We start from the raw sequence: 23,530 nt of genomic DNA on the forward strand, positions 1-23,530 counted from the left end.
ACACCGTACACACTGTATGTGAGCCAATTTGACAATAAATTGTATTAAAATAAATAAATAAAGTTGAGAATTTCTTCTCTTCATCAAAGGACACCAGTATAAAGTATTAGTCAAGCACAGACTAGAGAAGAAATTTACAAAACTTTCCTAAAAAGCACTCATATCAAAAGTACATAAAGAACTGCTACGAATCAATTAAAATATGGCACACATCCCAACTGAAAATGGACAAGAGATAGCAGGTATTTTACCAAAAATAAACAAACAGAAAAGCATGTAGCCAAAAAATATTTGAAAAAGTGATCAACGGTTAGCAAATATGAATGGCTAGCAAATATGAAAAAGACAAACAGTACCAAGTGGTGATGAGGATGTGCAACAGCTAGAACTTTCACCTGCTGCTGACAAGGAATGAAAATTGGTATCACCACTTTAGAAAACAAGCATTATAAGTAGAACTGAAGACCAATACCCCACTAGAAAGTTCAGGGCAAAAACTGTACAAACCGAAATTGTTGACCTGAAAAATTAAGAGAGTCCATGAAGATTCTAATATCAAATTTGTGACATCTTTCACAACGCCTAGCACACAAAGAATTTATTTTATATTATATATAATACAACCCCACAATCCCATTATCGCACCCTTTCTTCACACATGAGAAACGGATGGTTATAATTTAAGATCAGTACGATTCTCAAAATGCATTCCAATGGCTTCTCATCTCACAAAAATAAAAACCAAAATCCTTACAACTCACCTGGACTCATTCTGAGCTGACTGCCCCTGACTAGAAACTCCTCTCCAAAATACCCTCCCTTACCAAAACTTTCTTCTTCTATCTAGCCTTACCTATCACAAACCATCTGACATTTTAAATGGGCCTCTTCCATGCCTAGAATGTAATCTCCGTGAAAGCAAGGACATTATTGTTTCTTACTAGGTCCTCAGCAGAAGATGGCATATAGTAGGTACTTGTCTGCCATGTGGAGGATATATGCCTGGCATGTAGAAGTGCTCAGTATTTGTTGAAAAAATATATCCTTGGATTCTGGGCGTGGAGAGAACAGCTGTTGTATGAGGTACATGACTGACAGTTTCTTAAACTATATGCAGTTCAGTTTATCATAAGAAATATGAAAACCCTCCATTAAGTTAAATTAGTTGTTCCACTTTATGAAGAATTTGAGATATTTAGTGTTAATGCATTTAATAACCCAGGTTTTATATCAGGAAAGAATAAATTATTCCAAACTCCAATTGACAATTATATGAGCCACGCAGCAGTAATTATAGCAAAATAATAAATATTATTCTCATCAATTTTCCAAAGTTACTATTCTCCAGCAAATAAACCTATGAAAATAATACTATATACCACTTTTTTCACATTACAATAAAATCTCAGTAATTATGCTAATAAAAGATAATAAGATCTGGAAATATAAAATGCAGATATTGTGGAAATATCACCTTAGCAAAGAAACCAAAATTTCAACATAATGCAATTCTAAGACAGAACCAGATTTAAGAAGATCTGAGTATGAGGAAAGTTCCCTACAAAAACAGCCCACTACAGTCCTGAATCAGAACTTTTATGGCATAGGTCAGTCTAGAGAAGCTCCTAAGTAGCTCACATTTTTCCACCAAATATTTTACTAACATTGGTAAAAAAAAAAAAAAAAAAAAGAAAAAGAAAAAGAAAAAAAAGAAAAAGAAAAAGAGAAAGAAAAGAAAAAAAAGATGAGCGAAGTTCTTTCTTGTCCCTGTAATCTTTTGACAGAGAATTAAGACTAAAACCTCCAAGGAAAAATGAAAAAAGGAAATCAACTGGGAATAGATGTTGAATAAATTATATCTATCAACTCTGAAATAACCAAGAAATAAACCATATGAACCGGTGTTCAAACAAGCCAAGAGTTACTTTTCAGGCCCAGAAAAGTATTCAGCAGTTAAAGATACAACATCCTAGTTTTCATTACAATTAAAGTAAGTTTTATCAACAGCCTTTATTCAAAGAGCTAAAATCTCAACCAATTTCACTCACTTTTAGTAAAATAAGAAATGAAATTGTTTTTAAAACATTTAATGGTGTTTTCCTATATAAACTGTGAATACTTATAAACATAACTATAACCACACTATTCATACTGCTCTATAATTTTTAATGCCTGCATAAAAAGCTCATCATACGTATCATGATTTATTTAATCAATCCCCTAATGTTGGATTTTTAGTTTTTTCATTATTATAAACAAAGCTGCAGGGGACCTTTCTGTATGCATCTTTTTTGGCTAAATCAAAGTTTTAACAGGTTTTAACTTTAAAAAAATGTTTTTGGGGGGCCTGGCCGGCTCAGTCAGCTAAGCGTCCAACTTCGGCTCAGGTCATGATCTCAGTTTGTGGGTTCCAACCCTTCGTCAGGCTCTGTGCCAACAGTTCGGAGCCTGGATCATGCTTTGGATTCTGTCTCCCTCTCTTTGCACCCCCCCCACCCCCGAGCCCTGCTTGCATTCTGTTTCTCTCTCCCAAAAATAAATAGATTTTTTTTTTAATTTTTAAATGTTTTTGAAAGTGTTTTAGCATTGATGCTATAAATGAAAACAATGTTAAAATATTTGATCCTGTCCATTTATTACAGATGTTGTCATTTACTGGGGCTCATTTACGCATCCCCCACCTTTGTTTTTTTTCCTTAGTCACTAATTTTGTCGTTGTTACTCAGTGTTCCAAAGTATAAATGAGGGGAAAACAGAGAGAGAGTTACACTTCTCAGCTGAATTTAAAAATAAGTTGCGGGCAGCTGAGTGGCTCAATCAGTTAAAAACGACCAACTTCTGCTCAGGTCATGATCTCAGGGTTCATGGGTTCAAAGCCCCACATTGGGCTCTGTGCTGACAGCTCAGTCTGGAGCCTGCTTCGGATTCTGTGAGTCCGTCACTCTCTGCCCCTTCCCCACTCGTGCTCGCTCGCTCTCTCAAAAATTAACATTAAAAAAAAATTTTTTAATTAAAAAAAAAAAAACCTGACGAGCAACACTTAAGCCATATTACCTAACAGTCTTCTCAACCAAGGCTCCCAGTGAAAATAAGGCCCAAAACCTAAAGTATCCTTGTATGTAATGAATTAATTTCTCTCCTCTGCATCTAGAGCCTACTAGCTAGGTACCAAAAAAAAAAAAAAAAAAAAAAAAAAAAATCAAGTCATTTTCTTCAGGTGTTAATTCTCTTTCACACTGGGAAAACCACTGCAAAAACCCAAGTCCTAAAGCACATTTAGCTGGATTTATATTAAAAAAAAAAAAAAAAGTACTAAGTGCCACACAAATATAAAGCTACAATGACATTCTTCCCTTTTTCACTCCAAGAATGTCAAAACACTTCTATTTTACTGAGTTAGCTGGGTTGGTCTTAAAGCCTAAATAAAGTCCCTCACAAAATAACTGAATATTTACCATATACAGCTTTCCTATACCAAACTATAATTGAAGTATAGCTATCTGTAACTAGGATATTTTGTGGCATTATGGGTCTACTGTTCACTGAAGCAAATCCTGTAAAATACTGTGCAGTCTACTTACAGAAGGGCTTTATCAACTGGGAATTTTACACACGCATGACACACATGCACGTGCTTACTTTAACTGCCAAAACATTAACATAATACAGAAAAGTAATTTGGTAACATAGTCAATGTCTACTGAAAATAGTTATTTAGATTCCTACAGGCCTGTAACTGAAAAGACAGTTTTCAAATATAACTAGATACTATATCAGAAAGCTGTTCAGAGCACCCCAAAAGGTATCCTTTGTATTTCAGCCACACTAACATTAGAATAAAACTAAGGATCTCTCTTTCACAATGACAAATGGAAGGAAACATATCAAGTGAGCATTATGCATGTGTTATACTATGAAAGAGAGAGTAATTCCTCTATAGACCAGACTAAAGGCAATGGGAACACCATCTTCTGAGGGTCTGTTTCAAATTTCCTAAAAAAGCAAAAAATGGAAATAATTTTGCCAAAAATGAACAAATTAATTTCAAGAAGGGCTGTCTTTTCTTCTTTTTCTCTTCAAAAAGGAAAAATTATGATCTATTAACGTCTTATAATTTAAATAACACAATACTTGTTGGATAAAAAAAAAAAAAGCCAAGTTTAAAACCCAGCAGTTGTACATGACATTAGAAGAAAATGGCCCTATGGGGCGCCTGGGTGGCTCAGTCAGTTGAGGGTCCGACTTCAGCCCAGGTCATGATCTCACGGTCTGTGAGTTGGGCTCTGTGCCGTGTTGGGTGTTGGGCTCCGTGTTGGGCTCTGCGCTGACAGCTCAGAGCCTGCAGCCTGCTTCACATTCTGTGTCTCCCTCTCTCTCTGCCCCTCCCCCAATCGTGCTCTGTCTCTCTCTCTCTCAAAAATAAATAAAAATGTTAAAAAAAAAAAAGAAGAAAATGGCCCTCAGAAAAGGAAATTCAATGTATAAAATAATTTAGAACCATAACAAAGTAGGAAAGATCCCCACAGTTCATCCTAACAGGTGGTTTCGAAGCAAACCAGGATTTTTTTTTTTTGGTTCTGTGAAAAGCCCCTCATCTAGATGAACTGAGTATATTTGCATACCTATGCAAGTAGTTATTTTTATACAGGAATGTTCAATAGAAAAAGTTAGGGATTCCCATTGTTTACACTTTTGAAACAACTTCCTAACCCTTTTAGCCATGATACTCTCAAGAAGACATAAGACATTTTAAGTAAATATTGCTTTTCAAAGTAAGAATTTCAAACTTTCTGGAGACACCGACAACCTGAAATGCTACAAAATCCAAAGGAAAAAATACTCAAATTAAACAACACCGTATTTCTTAAATCGGGCATACTTCTTCATATACAATCCCACTAGGAAATGCAAAATTTTCTTCCCTACACTGGCAGATTAAAACTTATTATACGATTAAAGTTAAAATTTAATAAAATTGCGTTCCACTTTGACCAACACTAAACAACCAAGTTGTTTATCACTGCGTGCAACCTGATAAAGAGCAACAATGTGTATACATTTTAGCAACGATTTTTAAGAAGATACTAAGGTGAGCCCTCCATTGACCGCGTACCCCAAACCAAAAAATTCCCACGCACTGCTGTCTATATTAGGTCTAAAAACTCACTTTGATACGCAATTTAAAGGGATAGTCACCTCCCTCTTTCCCATCCCTTCCCTCCCCTTGAAGGTCAAAGGGCTCCAGACAAAAGACAACAAAAGCACGTGACAAAAGTTTCTCCCAACACTTTCTCTCTCCAAGCCTGGAGGCTGTGCTCCTCCCCGGTACCGCGTCAGGATCGAGCTGGGCCCGGGACCAGAGGGCTGAGGCCCACAGCGGGAAGGAGGGGGTCTCCGGGGCGAGCGGGGGAGGCGGACCCCGAGGAGGGCCCCAGCCCCAGATTGGGGGGGCCGGGCGCCGAGGATGTGCCGGGGAGCGGGCGCCTCCCGAGACCACCGCCGGAAGCGCGGGGCCCGGAGCGCGGCCTGTTACCTTTTCCTGCTCCTCTCGGAGCCGCGCCACCTCCGGGGCGCGCAGCGGCGCCGCGGCCGAGGACGAGGCCGAGGCCGAGGCGTGGGACCCGGGGTCGGCCGGGGCCTCCATGGTGGAGGCGCCGGGACCTCAGCGGGGCGAACGAGTCCTAAACAAATGTTTATGGAGGCGGCGTGTCCGGCGGCTGCCCAGCACCCGCGTGCTCGCCCTCATGCACTGCGTGCCCCTAGCTGAGGAGGCCGCGCCTGTCTTCTCCGCTGCCGCGGCGGCCGCTGCTCGCGTCCCGGCTGCCCGCGGCCGCATTTCACACGCGCATGCCGCCCGCCGCCGCCGCCGCCGCGGGCTCGAAGCAGCAGGCGGGCCGGTGAGAGCCGGAGGCGCCTGTCCGGTGACCGGGCCGAGACAGGCGTCCTGTGGCGGCCGCGCCTCCTCCGCGCCTCCCCCGTAGGCTCCGCCCCTCGCTCCGCCCCGCGCGGCACGCCGGGAAGCGCGCGGAGCCCCCGCCCCTGGCCCCGCCCCCCTAGTGGGTCACGTGGTGCAGGAGTGACGCGGCTGAGGCGGGCTTACCCCGCGAGGTTTGCGCTGCATTGTAGCCTCTGGAAGCTTTCATTCTATCCGGGATCCACGCTGAGTGAGTGCTCCTGGAGGTAAGCCTTGTGTCCCCTTCGTCTTCCAGTCGTTTAGCGCTGCATCTGGCGGTGGAAGCTTAATTCAAGAACCAAAGCTGCTTTGTAAGAACATAATTTAATTTTAACAAGTTCAACTCTTTCCTGTGCCTGTTTAATGAATTAAAATATGCAATTATGTTTTGCGTGTGTATTAATTACTGTGCTTATATTAATATAGTGCTATGTTTGGACTATTTAAGAGATTTTTTCAAGGATAACTTAGCCCACACTTTTTCTCTTATTTCAGAACTATGCTCTCTCCTACAGCCTCTGGACACAGTAGGCACCCAATTAATGCTTCCTAGCCGGAACTGGCCATGCCCTAAGCACCACCTCTGCTCCAGTTCTTAACAGTAGCGATGGATCCTGTTTGTTTAGCGTTGTACAGATGGGAATAGGCTGAGGGGTATCTGCCGTTTACACCTTTGTATGCCTTCTTGCAGTTTCTCTTCCCTTTCTCTTGGCCAGCTCTCCAGTCCAGATACACCCATTTTCCATTTGCTTCAAAGAAAGACGCAAGGAAAACTTGGGCAAATGGTCTATGTTAATTCCTCTTTTCCTCACTGCATATTCAACGTCAACACCTCTGAAAGAGGCAGAATCAGAATGTTTCTCATACCACCTCCTCTATCTCCACCATCATCTCTCTATCCTCACCTACCTCAGTAGCTTCTTCTCTGGCCTCCCTGCTTCCACTCTTGCCCCTGTAATGGACTTTGTCAGCTGCCCTTTGTCTATCTCCCCTCCTTCACATGGTCTACCCTAGCCCACATAGTTCCTGTGCCTTTGGGAAGCTGACCCACCCCAGCTCCAGTCTAAAGGCATGATGCATTTTCCCTGTAAATAGTTGATTCCGGAAAGGGCATGTGATACTTCACAAACAGAGTTCCTGAAGGCTTCTGAAAAAGTTCTCCCTCATTCTTTGGAAGTGTTTCCATAAAAAAAAAAAAAAAAAAAAAATCTATCCATCCCTTGGTGGGGAAGTACAGGGCATATGGCCCTGTGTATTTCAGCTCTAGTAAAACCACCCGGACACCTCTTAGCCTCACAATGAAGTTGAGTCTGTGGTCACCAGAGCCAAGAGACAGAACTTGAGTTCTTGACTATATCACAGCACTGGACTCAGGGCTGAATCAGCCAGCTCTGAAGTCTACATTACCTCTACACTTCTGGTTAAAGAGGCCAGTAAATTTTCTGATGGATTAAGGCAGTTTGCATCATATTTTATGTCACCAGCAGCCAAAGATTCTGATTCATGTACCCCCAATCTATTTTCAGCTCAGCAGCCTGAAGGAGCTTTTAAAAATAACCAGATCATATCACTCTCCCTGCTTGAGCCCTCCATGAATTCTCACTGCAACTAGAATAAAATCCAGATGTCCTACTAGAATTCTGTATTATATCTGACCCACCTTTCTAACTGCCTTGCAAGCCCCCTTGCCACTCATACCAACCATAATGGTTTCGCTCTTCTCCTGCCTTAGGGTCTTGGCACTGGCTGATCTTGCTGCCTGCAATACTTCTGCTGGATCGTTGCATGGTCTACTCCTTTGCATCACTCAGGCCTCGATTCAAATAAAAAAGCTTCCCTGATATCCTGTCTGTAGAAGACCCTCCCCTCTCCTCCAAGCATCCTCCAGCACCTCACTTTTTAAATTTTCTTCATAGCACTTATCCCTTTTTAGGATTACCAATTTTATCTGCTTCTATACTAGTTACCATCTCTTCACAGTAGAACACCAGCTCCATGAGAACAGGGACTTGGTTGACATTCCATGAACATTTGCTGCTTCCTTCACTCAGTCCTAAGAGCTCTCAGAAGTAACAGCAGAAGAACTTGAACTGTAAAACCCAAACAGACCCAAGCTGTGGTCCCAACTCTGCCACTTGCCTGCTGACAAGTCTTAGGCAAGACCCTTAACCTGCTGAGTTTCATTCTCCTGTACAACAAGTCTTAGAGCTATACCTGCCTCAGGGTTGGCTTGAAGAATGATGGTGATCACAAGTATAAAAGCTGACAGTGAAAACTTCCTCTATCCATCTAAAATCCTTCAAATTATAATCACTCATCCAGGTGAACATCAGCCACCCCAAAACACCTTCAATAAAACAAAACACCTTCAAATAAAACAAAACAGTAAAAATTATTGACCCCCTTCCATGTACCAGGCCCTCCCTTGTGCATGAGAAGCAGGAGGTGATCAAGGCAGGGACCAGAACTGTCTGTGGATCTTGGAGTCAACAGAGGGCCAAAGACCTTAGATGAGGTTCTTTTAATTCTATAGGAGGTTCATCCTTAACCCCAAGGTCAAAAAATCATCCCTTCCATGAAGTTCCCCTGGTACTTCATCTGCTTATCCTTAGGGTTGTCACTGATCACTCAAATCCTTCTTGTATATGGTTTTTCTGTACACTTCAGCCTCCCCTCCAAGGAAAGGGATGAAATCATCTTTAAGTCTGAAAAATACATAGCACCAAGCATGGCAGTTGCTACAGTTGTTGCCATCTCTCAGATGCCAGTAATAGAAACTCAAAGTGAGTTATGGAAAAAAACAAAAATTTTAAAAGGAGGGATTCAGAAGGGCATGAGGCAAAATGGTGGAGTGAAGGCCCTAGGGATCAGTCCCTTCATCAAAACAACTGTCAGAGCCACTGGGTGGCTCAGTCGGTTGAGTGTCCAACTCATGGTTTCACCTCAGTCTTGATCTCATGGTTTGTGAGTTCAAGCCCCAAGAGGGGCTCAGCGATGGCACTGACATCGCAGGGCCTCCTTAGGATCATCTTTCTTCCTCTTTTTCTGCTCCTCCCCTTCTCTCTCTCCCTCTCTCTTTCTCTCAAAATAAATAAATAACCCTAAAAACCAACCAAACAAAAACAACTGTCAGTTGGAAACGGAAACACTCACAGAGTCAACAATATTGAAACTCTGGAACTTGAACTTTAAAAAACCAGGAGAGTGCATGATAAAGGAAAAGGTCACCAACTGTTGGTAGGGGTGGGGAGGGGTGAGAACCAGCTGCCATGCCCCATTCCTCAGCCCGCACCCCACCATGCAGCTGTGGGATTAGCAGCCACCATTCCTGGAGTGGTTGGCTGATGCCAGTGTGAGCAGTAAGGTCCTTGTCCTCCAGAACATTTCGGTCAGTCTACCAGCTCCCTGAGAGACAGGTGGAGACTGGCCTTCTAGAACTGCAGCAATTTCCCCTGACAGCATCTATTGGAAGATTTAAAGGGACAGACTTTTTTTTTTTTTTTTTTTTAAGAAAATCTTCAAGTCACTGGCTGGCTGTAGAGATAACAGAATAAAAACTTCAATGACCACACGTTCCAAGGAATACACTTTGAAAAATAGTTTGGAAAAATCACTAAAGAGATGACAGCAAACTTCAACAAGCAAAAATCAGCAATCCCTGAGGAGCAGGAAAATCGGATTTCCAGAGTTCACATACTAATACTCAAAATGTCCAGTCCTCAACAAACAATACAAAACATACCAAAAAACAAGTATGTAAAGCCAATTCGCAGAAAAAAAATAATAATAATTAGAAACCATCCCTAAGGAAGCCCAGACATTGGAAATATTAGTCAAAGACATTAAATCAACTATCTTAAATATGCTTAATAAGCTGAAGGAAATCATAGACAAAGAACTAAAGGAAACCACACAAAAAAATTTATGAACAAATAGGGAATGGCAATAAAGAGATCAAAATTATGAAAAGGAACAAAATAGAAACCCTAGAGCTGAAAAATACAATAAATAAAAAATAAAATAATAAATTCACTACAGGAGCCAAAAGGATTTGAGCTGGCAGAAGAAATATCAAAAAACTTTGAATATAAGGCACTCAAAATTATCCAGTCAGGTAAAGAAAGAAAGAAAAAAAAGGAGATATGAACCGAGCCTATGAGCCTGGGGGACACCACTGAGCATACCAACAGTATGCACAAGAGGAGTTCCAGGAGGAGACAGAAAGGGACAAAAAATTTTTGAAAAAATAACGGCTGAAAACTTCCTAAATTTGATGAAAGATTTGAATACACACATCCAAGAGGCCTAAGGAACTTCAAGCAAGATAAACTCAAAGAGATGTGTAGAACTGAGACACATTATAATCAAATTGTCAAAACACACAAAAAAAGACAATCTTAGAAGCAACAAGTGACAAGTAACTTGTCACATACAAGGAATCCTCAACAAGATTAACAGCTGATTTCTAATCTGAAATCATGTAGGCCATGGCACATGGGTGGCTCAGTTGGTTGGGATCAGGTCATGATCCCAGAGTCATGGGACTGAAGCCTGCATCAGGCTCTACACTGAGCATGGAGCTTGCTTAAGATTGTCTCTCTCTCCCTCCGTCCCTCTCCCTGCTCATAGTCTCACTCTTTACTAAAACAAAAAAATAAAAACAAAAAAAGCACCTCCTGTTTAAAAAAAGAAAAAAGAAATCATGGAAGCCAAAGGGCATATTCAGTTCCGAAAGGAAAAAACAACCTCTCAACGAAGATTTCTTTCTTAGATGAACTATCAAGAATGAAGGAGAAATTAAAACATTTCCAGATAAATAATAACTGAAGGGGTTCATTACTAGCAGACTTGCTTCACAAGAATTGCTAAAGTGAGTCTATTGGACTGAAATGAGAGAACACCAGACAAGAACTCAAAGTCATATGAGAAATAGAGAACACTGATAAAAGTAGTGACTAAGAAAAAAAAATTTTTTGATAAAAATAAAAAAAAGTAGTGACTACGCAGGTAAATATAAAAACCAGTATTACCGCAGGTTTGGTTTGTAATTCCTCTATTGTCAACTACAATTTAAAAGGCAAATGTATAAAACAGTAATTACAAATCTATGTTAAGGGGCACACGATGTATAGGAATGTGATCTGGGACAATAACAATATAAAGGGAGAAGGACAAAACTGTATAAAAGCACAGTGTTTGTATACTATTGAAACTAAATTGGTATTATTCAAACTAGGATGTTATAAGTTCAAAATGTTAATTATAGTTCACAAGGGAACTACTACTACAATAACTAAAATATATACATACAAGGAAAAAAGGGAATCAAAGCGATACACTATAAAATAATCTAATAAATAAAAAATGTAGGAATTGAACAAAAAAAGGTACACACACAAAAATGGCAGAACTAAGTTCTTCTTTACCAACAATTTCTTTAAATGTAAATGGATTAAACGGTCCAATTAAAACAAACATTGGTAGAATGGATTTTTTAAATGATTGATCTATATGCTGTTTACAAGAAATTCACTTTAGATTGAAAGACACAAAAGAATTGAAAGTAAAAGAATGGTGATACAGGCTGAACTGTCACCCCTTCAAATTCACACATAGAGGTCCTAACCCCTAGTACCTCAGAATGTGACTATGTCTGCAGATAGGGCTTTGAAAGATGAATATGTTAAAATTAACACATTAAAAGGGTCATTTGAGTGGGTCCTAATCCAATCTGGCTGGTGTCCTTATAAGAAGGGGATATTTAGAAGAGAGCTTGATGGCTCAGTCGGTTAAGCATCTGACTTTAGCTCAAATCATGACCTTCTGGTTGGTGAGTTACAGACAGGTGTTGGCTCTCTGCTGACAGTGTGGAACCTGCTTCAGATTCTCTCTCTCTCTCTCTCTCTCTCTCTCTCTCTCTCTCTCTCTTTCTGCCCCTCCCCTCCCTCTCAAAACTAAACATTAAAAAAATAGCAGGGAATATGTAGAGACACAAGGGACACGTGCACACACAGGGATGACCATGTGAAGGGGCAGCAAGAGGGCAGCCGTTTGCTAGCCCAAGAGAGGGGCCTCAGTGTTAACCAACCTAGTCACACCTTGATCTTGGACTTATATCCTCCAGAACTATGAAAAAATAAATGTCTGCTGTTTAAGTCACCAAGCCTATGGTATTTTGTTATGGTGGCCCTAGCAAACTAATATATCAATAACCTAACTGTATACCCCGAGGAACTAGAAAGAAAAGCAAGCAACCCAAAGCTAGCATAAGGAAGAAATAACAAAGATTACATGAGGGAGAAACAGAGAATAAAAAACAACAGAGGAAATTAATGAAACCAAAATTTATTCTCAGATAAATATCGATGAAATTGACAAACCTTTACTAGATTAAGAAAAAGAGAGACTCAAATTTTCAAAACCAGAAATTAAAATGGATACTACTAGCTATTTTACAGAAATACTACGAACAATTATATGCAACAAATTGGATAAGTCTACATGAAATGGGAAAATTCCTAGAAAAATACAAACAAAACTAACTCAAGGAAAAATAGAAAATTATAAAAAGGCCATTAACAAGTAAGGAGAATGAATCATTAATCCTACCAACAAAGAAAAATACAGAACAAATGGTTTCAAAGGTGAATTCTACAAAACATTTAAAAAATAGTCATCAATTCTGCTTAAACTTTTCCAAAACATTGAAGAAGGAATGCATTCTATGAGGTCACTAAGACACTGGAAGAAAGAAAACTATAAGGGTGCCTGGGTGGTTCAGTGGGTTAAGTGTTCTACTCTTGGTTTCAGTTCAGGTCATGATCTGGGGATAGAGCCCCATCATCTGTGGGATAGAGCCCCATGTCAGGCTCTCTTGGGATTCTCTCTTTCCTCTCTCTCTCTGCACCCCCTAGTCACTCTCTCTCTCTCTTTCTCAAAATAAATAAATATTGGGGGGAAAAAGGAAAACAATAGGTTAAAGTCCTTATGAATATAAATGCAAAAATCCTCAACAAAATATGAACACACAAGTTCAACAGCATATTATAAAGATTATACACCATGACTATGCAGAATTTATCCCAGGAATACAAAGTTGTTTCACCATATGAAAATCAACCAATGTAATATACCACATTAATAGAACAAAGGAAAACAAAACACATGATAATCCAAATTGATGCAGAAATAGCACTTGATAAAACCCAACACCTTTTCATGACTAAAAAAATCAATAAACTAGTAATAGAAAGAAACCTCAACATTATAAAGGCCATATATGAAAAACGCATAGGTAACATACTCAAGGGTAAAAGACAAAGTTTTTCCTCTAAGATCAGGAACAAGAAAGAGATGTTTGCTTTTACCACTTCTATTTAACATAGTATTGGAAGTTCTAGCCAAAGCAATTAAGCAAGATAAAGAAATAAAAAGAAGCCATATTGGAAGAGAACAAAAAAAATTAGTTCTTTCAGTAGATGATATGATTTTATATATAGAAAACCATAAAGAATCTACACACAAAAAATAGCTTAAAGCAACAAACTCAACAAAGTCACTGGATACAAAATCAACACACGAACATCAGTTACATTTCTATACACTAGCAATGAACAATCTGAAAAGGAAATTTTTAAAAATCTCACTTGTACTAGCATAAAAAATATTTAGTAATGAATTAAACTAAGGAGGCATAAAAAAATTGTGCACTTAAAACTACAAAACATTCTTGAAATAAATTAAAGAAAACACAAATAAATGGAAAGATATTTACATTCATGGGTTGGAAGACTTAATAATGCTAAGAGGAGAACTGTTATGGATGGAATGTTTCCCCAAAATTCATATGTTGAAGCTCTAACCTTCAATATACTATATTTGGAGATAGGTCCTTTGTGGAAGTAATTAAGGTTAAGTGACATAATAAAAATAAGGCCTGTGGGGTGCCTGGGTGGCTCAACTGGTTAAGCGCCTGACTTTGGCTCAGGTCATGATCTCATGGTTCGTGGGTTTGAGCCCCGTGTTGGGCTCTGTGCTGACAGCTCAGAGCCTGAAGCCTGCTTTGAATTCTGTGTCTCCCTCTCTTCTCCTCCCCTGCTTGAATTCTCTCTCTCTCAAAAATAAATAAACATTAAAAAATTTAAAAAACAAAAATAATAAGGCCTGATCCAATAGGATCAGTGTCCTTATAAAAAGAGACACCAGAAAACTCATTCTCTTCACACACACACTAAGGAAAGGCCAAGTGAGGACACAGTGAAAAAGCTGTCATCTATAAGTTAGGAAAAAATCTTTTACCAGAAACTGAACTTGCTTGATCATTACCTTGATCATGGACTTCTAACCTCCCAAACTATGAGAAAATAAATTCCTATTGCTTAAACCACCCATTTTGTGGTATTTTGTGATAGCAGCCCAAGCAAATTAATAAACAGTGCTCCTAAAAGCAGTCTATAGATTTGAAGCAATCCCTATCGAATCCCAGTGTCGTATTTTGCAGAAGTACAAAAACCCATCCTAAAATTTATGTGGAATTACAAGGGACCCTCAATAGCTGAAACAATCTTGAAGAAGATCAAAGTTGGAAAAGTCTCACACTTCCTGATTTCAAAACTTACTTCAAATCTATGTTAATCAAAACACTGTTACTAGCGTAAGGATACACACATTGACTAATGGAATTGAATGAATAGCCCCCAAATGAACCCTCCCATATATGGTGAATTGATTTTTGACAAGAGTTCCAAGATCATTCAATAGGTAAAGAACAGTCACATCAACAAATAGTACTAAGGACACTGGATATCCACATGCAAAGTGATGACATTGATCCCTTACCTTATACCATATACAAAAATTAACTCAAAATGAATCAGACCTAAACAAAAGACCTAAAACTTTAAAACTCTTAGAAGAAGTCATAAGGGAAAATCTTCATGATTTTGGAATTGGCAATTTCTTAAATATGACACTAAAAGCACAGGCAGCAAAAGAAAAATATAAGTATATTTGACTTCATTAAAACTTAGTAAAAACTTTTATGCATCAAATGACACTTTCAAGAGAATGGAAATATAACACAAGGAAGAAATATTTACAAATCATGTATCTTATGAGGGTTTAATATGAAGAATATCTAACTCTATATTTATCTATCTCTATTTCTATATTTATATATATTTATTATATATATTTATATTTATATATAGATACATAGAAAGATATAGTTATATCTCCTACAACTCGACCACAACAACAAAAAAGAAAACAATTCAAAAATGAGGAAAGGACTTGAAAAGAAAAAAGGACTTCTTGAAAAAAAGATGTACAAATGTCCAATAGACACGTGAAAAGTTGCTCAATGACCCTAACCATTAGGGAATGCAAGTCTAAACCACAATGAGATACTGCTTCATGGCCTCTAGGACGAATATGAAGAAGAAGGAGGACGAGGTGGATGAGGAGAGGGAGGGAGGGAAAGAAGAAAGGAAGGAAAGAAGAAATAACAAGTGTTGGCAAGTATGTAGAGAAATTGGAACACCCTTTCACTGCTGGTGGGAATGTAAAATGTTGTAGCTGCCGTGGGAAAGTTTGGCAATTTCTCAAAAAGTTAAACACAGATCGTATGAACAAATAGTTTCACTCCTCGACATATACCCCAAAGAACCGAAAACAAATACTCAAATACATCTGTGTTCGTAGCAGCATTACTCACAGCAGCCAAAAAGTGAAAAAAATCCAAGTTTCCCTCAACAGATAAGTGGATAAACAAAATGTGGTGTGTGTATATATTCTGTGCGTATACATATGCATATGAACGTTACTCAGTCATCATAAAGAGGAATTAAGTTCTGATCCATGCTACAGCATTGATGAACCTTGAAAGCATAAAGTAATAGAAAATTAATATGAAATTATGAAAACCCAAGTGAAATAAACCAGATGCAAAGGTAAAAATATTGTATTATTCCACTTATATGAAATACCTAAAGCAGGTCGATTGATGGAGGCATAAAGTAGATTAGAAGTCACCAAGACCTGGTTGGGGGATGGGAGATGGGGGCCATTGCCTAATGGTTACAGAATTTTTCTGTTGGGAGTAATAAAAGTTCTAGAACGAGTGGTGACACAACATTGGTTAAATGTTACACAACATTACGAATGTACCCAATGCCACTGAATTGTATAAAGATGGCTAAAATAATATATTTTATGCTATATTTTCCCACTGAAAGAAAAAAAAAAAACAACGGGCTTTGTTTCCTCATGTAACTGAAAAGTTCAGTTACAGAAAGTTAGTTTCAGATAAGGCTACACCCAGGAGCATCACGGATATGTCTTTCTCCTCTTCTTTGTGCTTTCTTCTGCGTCAGCTTTCTTCTGAAGTTTCCTTACACGTGGAGGCTCCCAACATTCCTAATCATCATTGTACTTATTGAGCAATCTCAGGGGGAAGAAGGTACCTCTTTCCTCCTAAACTGGCTGGCTTAATTGCCCACGCCTAGAGCCCAAGAGGAAGGAATGGACCAACTCCATTCTAAACATAACGAGTATGGGTAGGAGAAGGTGTCTCCCCAGAGAACATCTGAAAACATAGGAGAGGAAGCTATACAGGCAAAGCCTCAAATGCCCACTGCAAGCTCCAGCCCTTCAACAAGAGCTGCTGGCCCCCAGGAGCCTGGATATTCCTCACCTTTTCAAAATTTTTATTTTTTTTAACCTACTTTTTCCCTGATGTAGAAGTTAGCCGACCCTCAAGTGATAATACCAGAAGAAAGATGAGTCCTAAATGACCCATTTAGTGGATGATCAAATGCCTATGTCAATTAGAATTTATTAAGCTGCAAATCTGTTGCAAACTGCCTTCATTTAAAAGACAATTTATTGGCTCTCAACTCTGAAAAGTTCAGGAGTGGTTCAGCTTTCAGCTGGGCTTGATTGAGTCCTAAACAACAACAACGGAGCTTGCTTCTCTTCTCAGAGCCCTGCCTTTTACTGCATCTACATCATTCTCAGGTGTCTGGGAGCTCCAGACTCCCAACTTCTAGGGTCAAGCGGGGACCTCTGCCTGCTCTGAGTAAGAAAGAGAAGCATCAGTCTCCCAGTTTTCCCAGCAAAAGCCTCAGGGCATCTCATTCTCTCTGAACTAGGTCACATGCCCTGTCCTGAACCAATCATGGGGCTGAAAAACAGCAAAAGCTGGACTGACGCCCAGCCCCACGTGCCCCCAAAACTCAGGCACCGGTACCAAAAGAGGAGGGAGGGATGCTGGGTGACCAAAAATCAAGCAAATGTCTGTGACACCTTGTGTACTCACAGGAGTTTGGTAAAGATGGTTAGTTGGGTCATTTAGTTGGCAAATTGGGACTTGAGGCTTGATGGCTGTGCACCCCCCTTCCACTGCCCACCTCAGGCCCTGAGGTTTCTCTGAGCCTTTCTGACTCAGAACGGTATCAGTATGAGGGGAGAGAGAAGCCACGATGGGATTGGGGAGATTTGTGGTCCTATTAAATTCTATCATTTTACCAGCAAAGGACAGGTTGGGGTGAGCCTATTGCTCAAGGTCTCTGCCTTAACCATAGCCAGAGCCCCTTCTCCAAGAATCTGCTTCTTTCATACCTGCTGAGTGACACCCACCCGTGTTAGGCCTGGTTTTCTGAGAAGCAGATGCCCGAACAAGACCAACATGCACAAAATTTATAAGAGAAACACCTGTGAGGGAAAATGGGGAGGAGGGCCATAAGTTGTAAGAACTTTGGCCCATAGTGTAGGTCTTGAGGCCAAGTGAAGGAAGAAAGGAAATTTGGGGAGAAGCATCTAAGATTGCAATGCAGTTCTAAGGAAAGTACAACAAGGCTGGTTTGAGGAGCCTTCATGCTGAAGATGGCCATCAAAGGAGTCCTCTGCCTCCCAGGAACAGGCCTGACTTAGTATACCCACCATGCCCAGTGATGAGATGGGAAGCATGGCCTTTGCAGTGGCTTTCAAGCATATCAGCTGGGCCTTGGTCATTAAATTCCTCTGGTCAAAGACCTGGCTGCCACACTCCACTGCCCAGTTTCTGTGGGGTAGATGTCTCAACTGACTGTACTGCTTGGCTTTCTCTGTCAGACTGGAACCCTGAAGCCTGAGACCAGAGATTATACACTCAGAGATCTGCAGGGGACAGACCCTTTTACATAATTGAGCAAAGGGGGCTGGAAGGGCTGGCAGACTAGAGATCCAGTTCACCCAAGGGACCTACTGCTACTTAGCTCCAGCCGACTCATGGGATTCAGGCCCAGCATGATCCCATTCTCCAGGAGAAGCCAGATTTCCGGACTTCTTTGTGAAATCACCCAATGTGAAAATATCAGCAACTAATTCAACTTTAAGAAATAAAACAAAACTGTGTGCTAGCCAAAACACAGCTCTCAGTTGTTTGTGAGAGGCCCATGTTGAGGGTAAGCTAGAGTGCTGGGGCCAGAGGTGCTGAGACAGGCCTGCAGAGAGTGGAGAGTGATACAAAGGCACAGAAGGCTGTGGGGATGCTGGGCCATGAGGCTGAAAGCAGGTCCCCCAAGAGGATCAGCTGCTCTTGACTCAGCCCAGTACCACTCTGGGGACAGCAGGTGACCTGCTGGCCTGTAGCAATCTGAGAAGACCCTGGTTCCTTTCAACCTTCTTACGTGCATTTAAGTAGGTCTCTCATAGCGAAAAACACTCACATACCTGAATTCAAAGCTATGCTATTATATATTGTGCTGTATATTATGTATGGTAGTATATTGTGCTGTAAAGCTACGGGAATCCCAACAATGTGATAATAGCAAAGAGATAGACACACATCAATGGGGCAAATAGAGAGCCCGTAAATAGTCAAGTACAAATATAAGCAACTGAGTTTTTACAAAGGTGCAAAGGCAGTTCAATGGAGAAAGAATAGTTTCTCTAATAAATGATGCTAGAACAATTAGATGTTTATTTGCAAAAAAAAAGCTCTATTCATACCTCATATTTTGCACAAAATTAACTCATAATAGATCACAGACTTAAATGCAAAATACAAACCTATAAAACTTCTAGAAGGAAACATAAAAAAAATCCATGTGACCTTGATTTTGGCAATGAAAAAATTGATGGATTGTACTTTATCAAAGTTACAAACATTTGCAAAATATACTGTTAAGAGGTTGAGAAAAAAACAAGCTACAGACTGGGAGAAAATATTTGCAAACAGTATGTCTGAAAAAGGACTTGTATCTAGAGTATATAAAGAATTCTTAAAACTCGACAATAAGAAAACAGCCCAATTTAAAAATGGGCAAAAGATCTGGACATTTCACCAAAGATATACAGATGGCAAATAAGCATATAAAAAGATGCTCAACATAATTTGTCATTGGGGAAATGCAAATTAAAATAACGAGACACTACTACATACCTGTTAGAATGGCTACCATCCAAACAAGAGACAACACCAACTGCTGGCTAAGCTATGGAGCAAAGGAACTCTCTCTTATTGCTGGTGAGAATGTAAAATGGTGCAGCCCCTCTGGAAGACAGTTTGGTACTTTTGCACAAAATTAAGCATAGACTTACCATACAACCCAGCAATCATACTCCCAGACATCCCCCAGCGGATCTAAAAATCTACGTTGACATAAAAACCTGCATGCAAATGTTGATACATTTGCCAATATGCGTGGGTTTGGTTAGACAATATCATGCAAATCAAGGACAGCCTGTTTTGGGTTTATTACTTCCTGTTTTGGGGCCTCACTTTCCTCTAACAAGGGAAGTGACCTGAGGATTCCTGAGGTGTATCCTACCCTGCTGTTGAGGGACTCAGGAATCTACAGGTGTCCCCAGGTGAAGCCCAAATATCACCTTGACCCGGCTTCACGCTTCCGGTTGCCAGATTTCACAAATAAAAGTATAGAAAGCTCAGTAAAATTTGAATTTCAGATAACAATACATAATTTTCTAGTGTGGCCATGTACCATTTGGAACACACGTGTACTAAAAACAAATTCACTGTTTACCTGAAATTCAACTCTAACTGGGCCTCCTGTACTTTATCTGGCAATCCTATTAACACACCCAGCCTTGGGAGCCTCCCTGCTGCATAAGAGGATTCACTTTCATGTGCCCAAAGAGGGAAATGGGAGTGGGGGTGTGTGGGGGGGACAAGAACCAAAAGGACAAAAGGAAGCTGGGCGAGGGGGAGGGGGCGAAATGGGAAGCCATCTCCTGAAGCTAACCTTTGCTCAAGCCTTAGGTTTGGTCTACAGTAATGGTTCTCAACCTTGGCTGAACACTGGGAGCCCCAAAGAATATTAATGCTTGGATCTGGCCTGGGCATTGGGAATTTTTTAAGCTCCCCTGCTGATTCTGCCCGACGATCAAGGGAGCCGTTTTCTTGCTGCCAACAAACCACCCAAACGTAGTGGCATAAGGCACAGTTCTGGAGGGAGGCAGGGTCAGCTGGGCAGCTCTCAGGACCTCAGCGGAGTGGCCAGCTGGAATGCCTGCCTGGGGCCCCGGCTTCCTTACAGCATGGTGGCCAGCTTCCGAAGGGGAGCCAGGTGGGAGTTGTACTGCCTTATCTCGTCCGGCTCCAGAAGTCACTGAGCATCACTTCAGCCTCATCCGGTTCATCACTAACAAGTCACTGAGGCCAGCGCACACGCTAGAGATGGGCAATTAGACTCCATCTCTTGATGGGACAAATGTCAAAGAACTTGTGGTCGCTTGTTATATCCCCCAAACGTACCATTTGAAAAAGTGGTCTCTGGGATTCATTCCCTATTCTACACTCTCCCAGGCCCAGCTGCCATCACTGCTCACTTAGCAAAGTCTGGTGGCCTTTTCAGGGTCATCTCCCTGCCTCCCATTTCCCACCCCATCTACCCCACCCCCTGCAACTGGAGTCTCAATCTCACAACCCTCACAACCGTTCATGGCAACCCATACTCGTCAGGCCTGGGAGGCCCCACACAGGCCGGCCTTTGTGTCTCTTGTCCTCTCCACCTCCTCAAGCTCCAAGGCAGAGCCAGTCCTACCCACCAGCCCATGCTCTCCCCAGCCATGCATTGCTCACCTCCCAAATCACAGGCATGCATCCCCTTTGCCAGGAACAGCCCCACCCTCACCGTTTGCTCCCTCCCTCAGGACATTTTTCAGACCCTCTTCTGGGAAATCTTCTCTGAGCACCCAAGGGTGGGTTAAACACAGCACCTTAGATTTCCCTTAACTACATGCAGGTCCTTTCACAAATTTTCTCTTAACCTGATACTGAAGTGCAACGTTCATGAGGAAAAATGCATAAATCCTATGCATAGCTTGATGAATTTTCATGAAGTCAGCATACCTGCGTAACCAGTTCCCAGATCAAGAAAATAGAACATTTCTAGAACCACAGAGGGTGAATTTCCTGCATCCCACTTTGGGAACCGGAGGGCCCTACCCTCCCACCTCCATCCCTGGGACATCCAGGGATTGGCCCTTGACCAGCTCTGCTAAGCACACTCTGTCCTAGGCACTGAGATTGTGTGAGCCAGGCTGGGGCCCTGTCTTCAGAGTCACGGCCACATCTGCCTGCCCTTAGTCTCCTGTCCTCCCACGGACCTCCCCTTCCTCTTGCTTGGAGAGACAGAAAGCACCCATAGTTCTTGCAGCTATAAGCCCCCGTCCTCGAAGGAAGAAATGTTTTGGTTAATAATTTTTCATGTGTGTAAGTCCTGTCTTTGCTTTCCACTTGGATTGTAAATTCCTATGGACAAGGAGGATTTCTTCCCTTTCTCATGAATCCAGCACTTGGCACATAGCAGGGACTCGAGCAAGGCTGGGCACGGTTTAATGGCAAGAGGGGGCTCTCTGGAACCAGAGGACCCTGGGGTAAGTCTCAGGCCCTGCACTCGCAGTGGGACTTGGGTGGTCCTGTGGCATCTTTAGTTTGAGCTCTGCATCTATGAAGTGGCCTGATGCTTACACTGATCAGCAGCCCTGCAGTCCTCAGGGCCTCTGTGAGACTCGGATGGGTTAAGGGTATAAAAGTCCTGAAGAAACACTGGCTTTCCCATGCTCCAATCACGGCAGCCACACCGTGGGAGCTTCTGCCCCCAAAGACCCACACCGTGGGAGCTTCTGCCCCCAAAGACCCACAAGCAGATAGGTGACTGAAGTCAGGGCCAGCTTCATGGAGCGTGTGGTGGTCCCACAGGGACTCCGAAGGGCCATCGACTGGACTTATGCTCCATTGTCACCATCTTCAAATTCTTAATTTTTGAACAAGGGGTCCGGCATTTTCATTTTGCACTGAGTCCCACAAGTTATATAGGCAGCTCTGATGAAAATACCGTATGAACTGACATGACACTGGGTGGGAGAAGGGAGACCCAGGGGCACGTACCAAACATAGGTCCGTTTGGATGAAGTTTAAACATAGGTAACACTCATCTAAAGGGTTAGCAGGGCTGAGTGGGGAGGGAGCAGGATGGGGGACAGTGAACAGAAGGAATGCCACTCCAGCGTGGCTCACACAGGCACAAGCCTGGCCAGCATCCACTGCTGCCTCTGCCCGAGAGAGCAAGCATGGGAGCATCCGGCCGCCCCATCAGTGCCTGCGTCACTAACTCACTGTTCCAGGACAAAGTCCGGTTGTCCCAGGACTGGGAGAGGGAGGCCTTGGCCCCTCTGGTTCCCACAGTGAGAGGGAGGATATTCACCGGGAGGAAATCAATGTCATTGGGACCAGGGAGTGGACGGTTGGTGGCTATAATATGGCAAAAATGTGCTACAACACACATATTTCTTTACAGAGCCGGTACGTAGAACAATAGCAAGGAGCTCCCAACCTGGCAAGTGACTTTGCCTCTGCTTGTGGAGAAACGAGCAGAGTCATGACAGAACACCCCAATGGCTGCACAAGCGTGGCCAAAATAAAGCGCTCACGTGGTACCCCAGCAGAAGAGAAGCCATAACACAAGTCAGCTTCAACTCACCCAACGCACAGGCTGAACCCCCTCAGGGGCGTGACGTCCTGGGCAGAAAGACCATGTTAACATCAGGAGGGTGATTTTCAAGGAGCCCGGCAGAGAGCTGGAGGGTCGCCCAGAAAGAATACCCACCTGTGACACAGAGAGGGCTCTAGAATTTGGCAGACATGAGGATTCCGGTTCTGTGTCCCGGGCAGGGACATGTCACCAGGCCTCCCCCAGCATCCCCAGGACACAACACATCCCTAGACTCTCGTCCTGCCTCAGCTCCAGTCCCCGCTGACATGACTGTCTGCTGAGAAGTGCGTGGCGAGGGGCCACGGTGTTTGTGGAGCAGAGCTAGCCGCCTCTGTTCCTTGGGCTGAGCAAAAAGGACTCCATTTGCCCTCACTGCCCCCTCTTCCCACTGCTAGGCAGGGTTATACTGGCCCAGCTATGGGGCATGTTTGTGAAGATGTGGAAATGCTTGATTCCCTCATGGAAGAGTTTCCTGCTCTGGGTGGAGCACAGCCACTGAACAGAGTGGGAGCTAGGTGCTCCCACATATGCAGTTAGCCCTGCAAAGTTACTTGGCAGAGGACGTGGCTATAGAGAATTG

The 23,530-nt window shown here is 42.0% G+C and overlaps 1 protein-coding gene across 2 annotated transcripts in view; it reads right to left on the reverse strand.

Moving 5' to 3' along the window:
- The window catches only part of URI1 (URI1 prefoldin like chaperone), a 99,276-nt gene extending 76,239 nt beyond the window's left edge, over nt 1-23,037 (reverse strand). The window contains exons 1-2 of one of the 2 annotated variants that reach the window (XM_043599124.1): nt 22,939-23,037; nt 6,101-6,225 (exon numbers count right to left, since the gene is read on the reverse strand). In XM_043599124.1, coding sequence (XP_043455059.1) covers nt 6,101-6,121 — 21 coding nt within the window. In that variant the 5' untranslated portion in view covers nt 6,122-6,225; nt 22,939-23,037. Of the gene's footprint in view, nt 1-5,533; nt 5,994-6,100; nt 6,226-22,938 lie in introns of those variants that run through there. The other variant, XM_043599123.1, reaches the window with a different exon arrangement.
- Between the last annotated feature and the right edge of the window lie 493 nt (nt 23,038-23,530).

This window comes from Prionailurus bengalensis, chromosome E2 (assembly GCF_016509475.1).
Source record: "Prionailurus bengalensis isolate Pbe53 chromosome E2, Fcat_Pben_1.1_paternal_pri, whole genome shotgun sequence".
Lineage (NCBI taxonomy): Eukaryota > Metazoa > Chordata > Mammalia > Carnivora > Felidae > Prionailurus > Prionailurus bengalensis.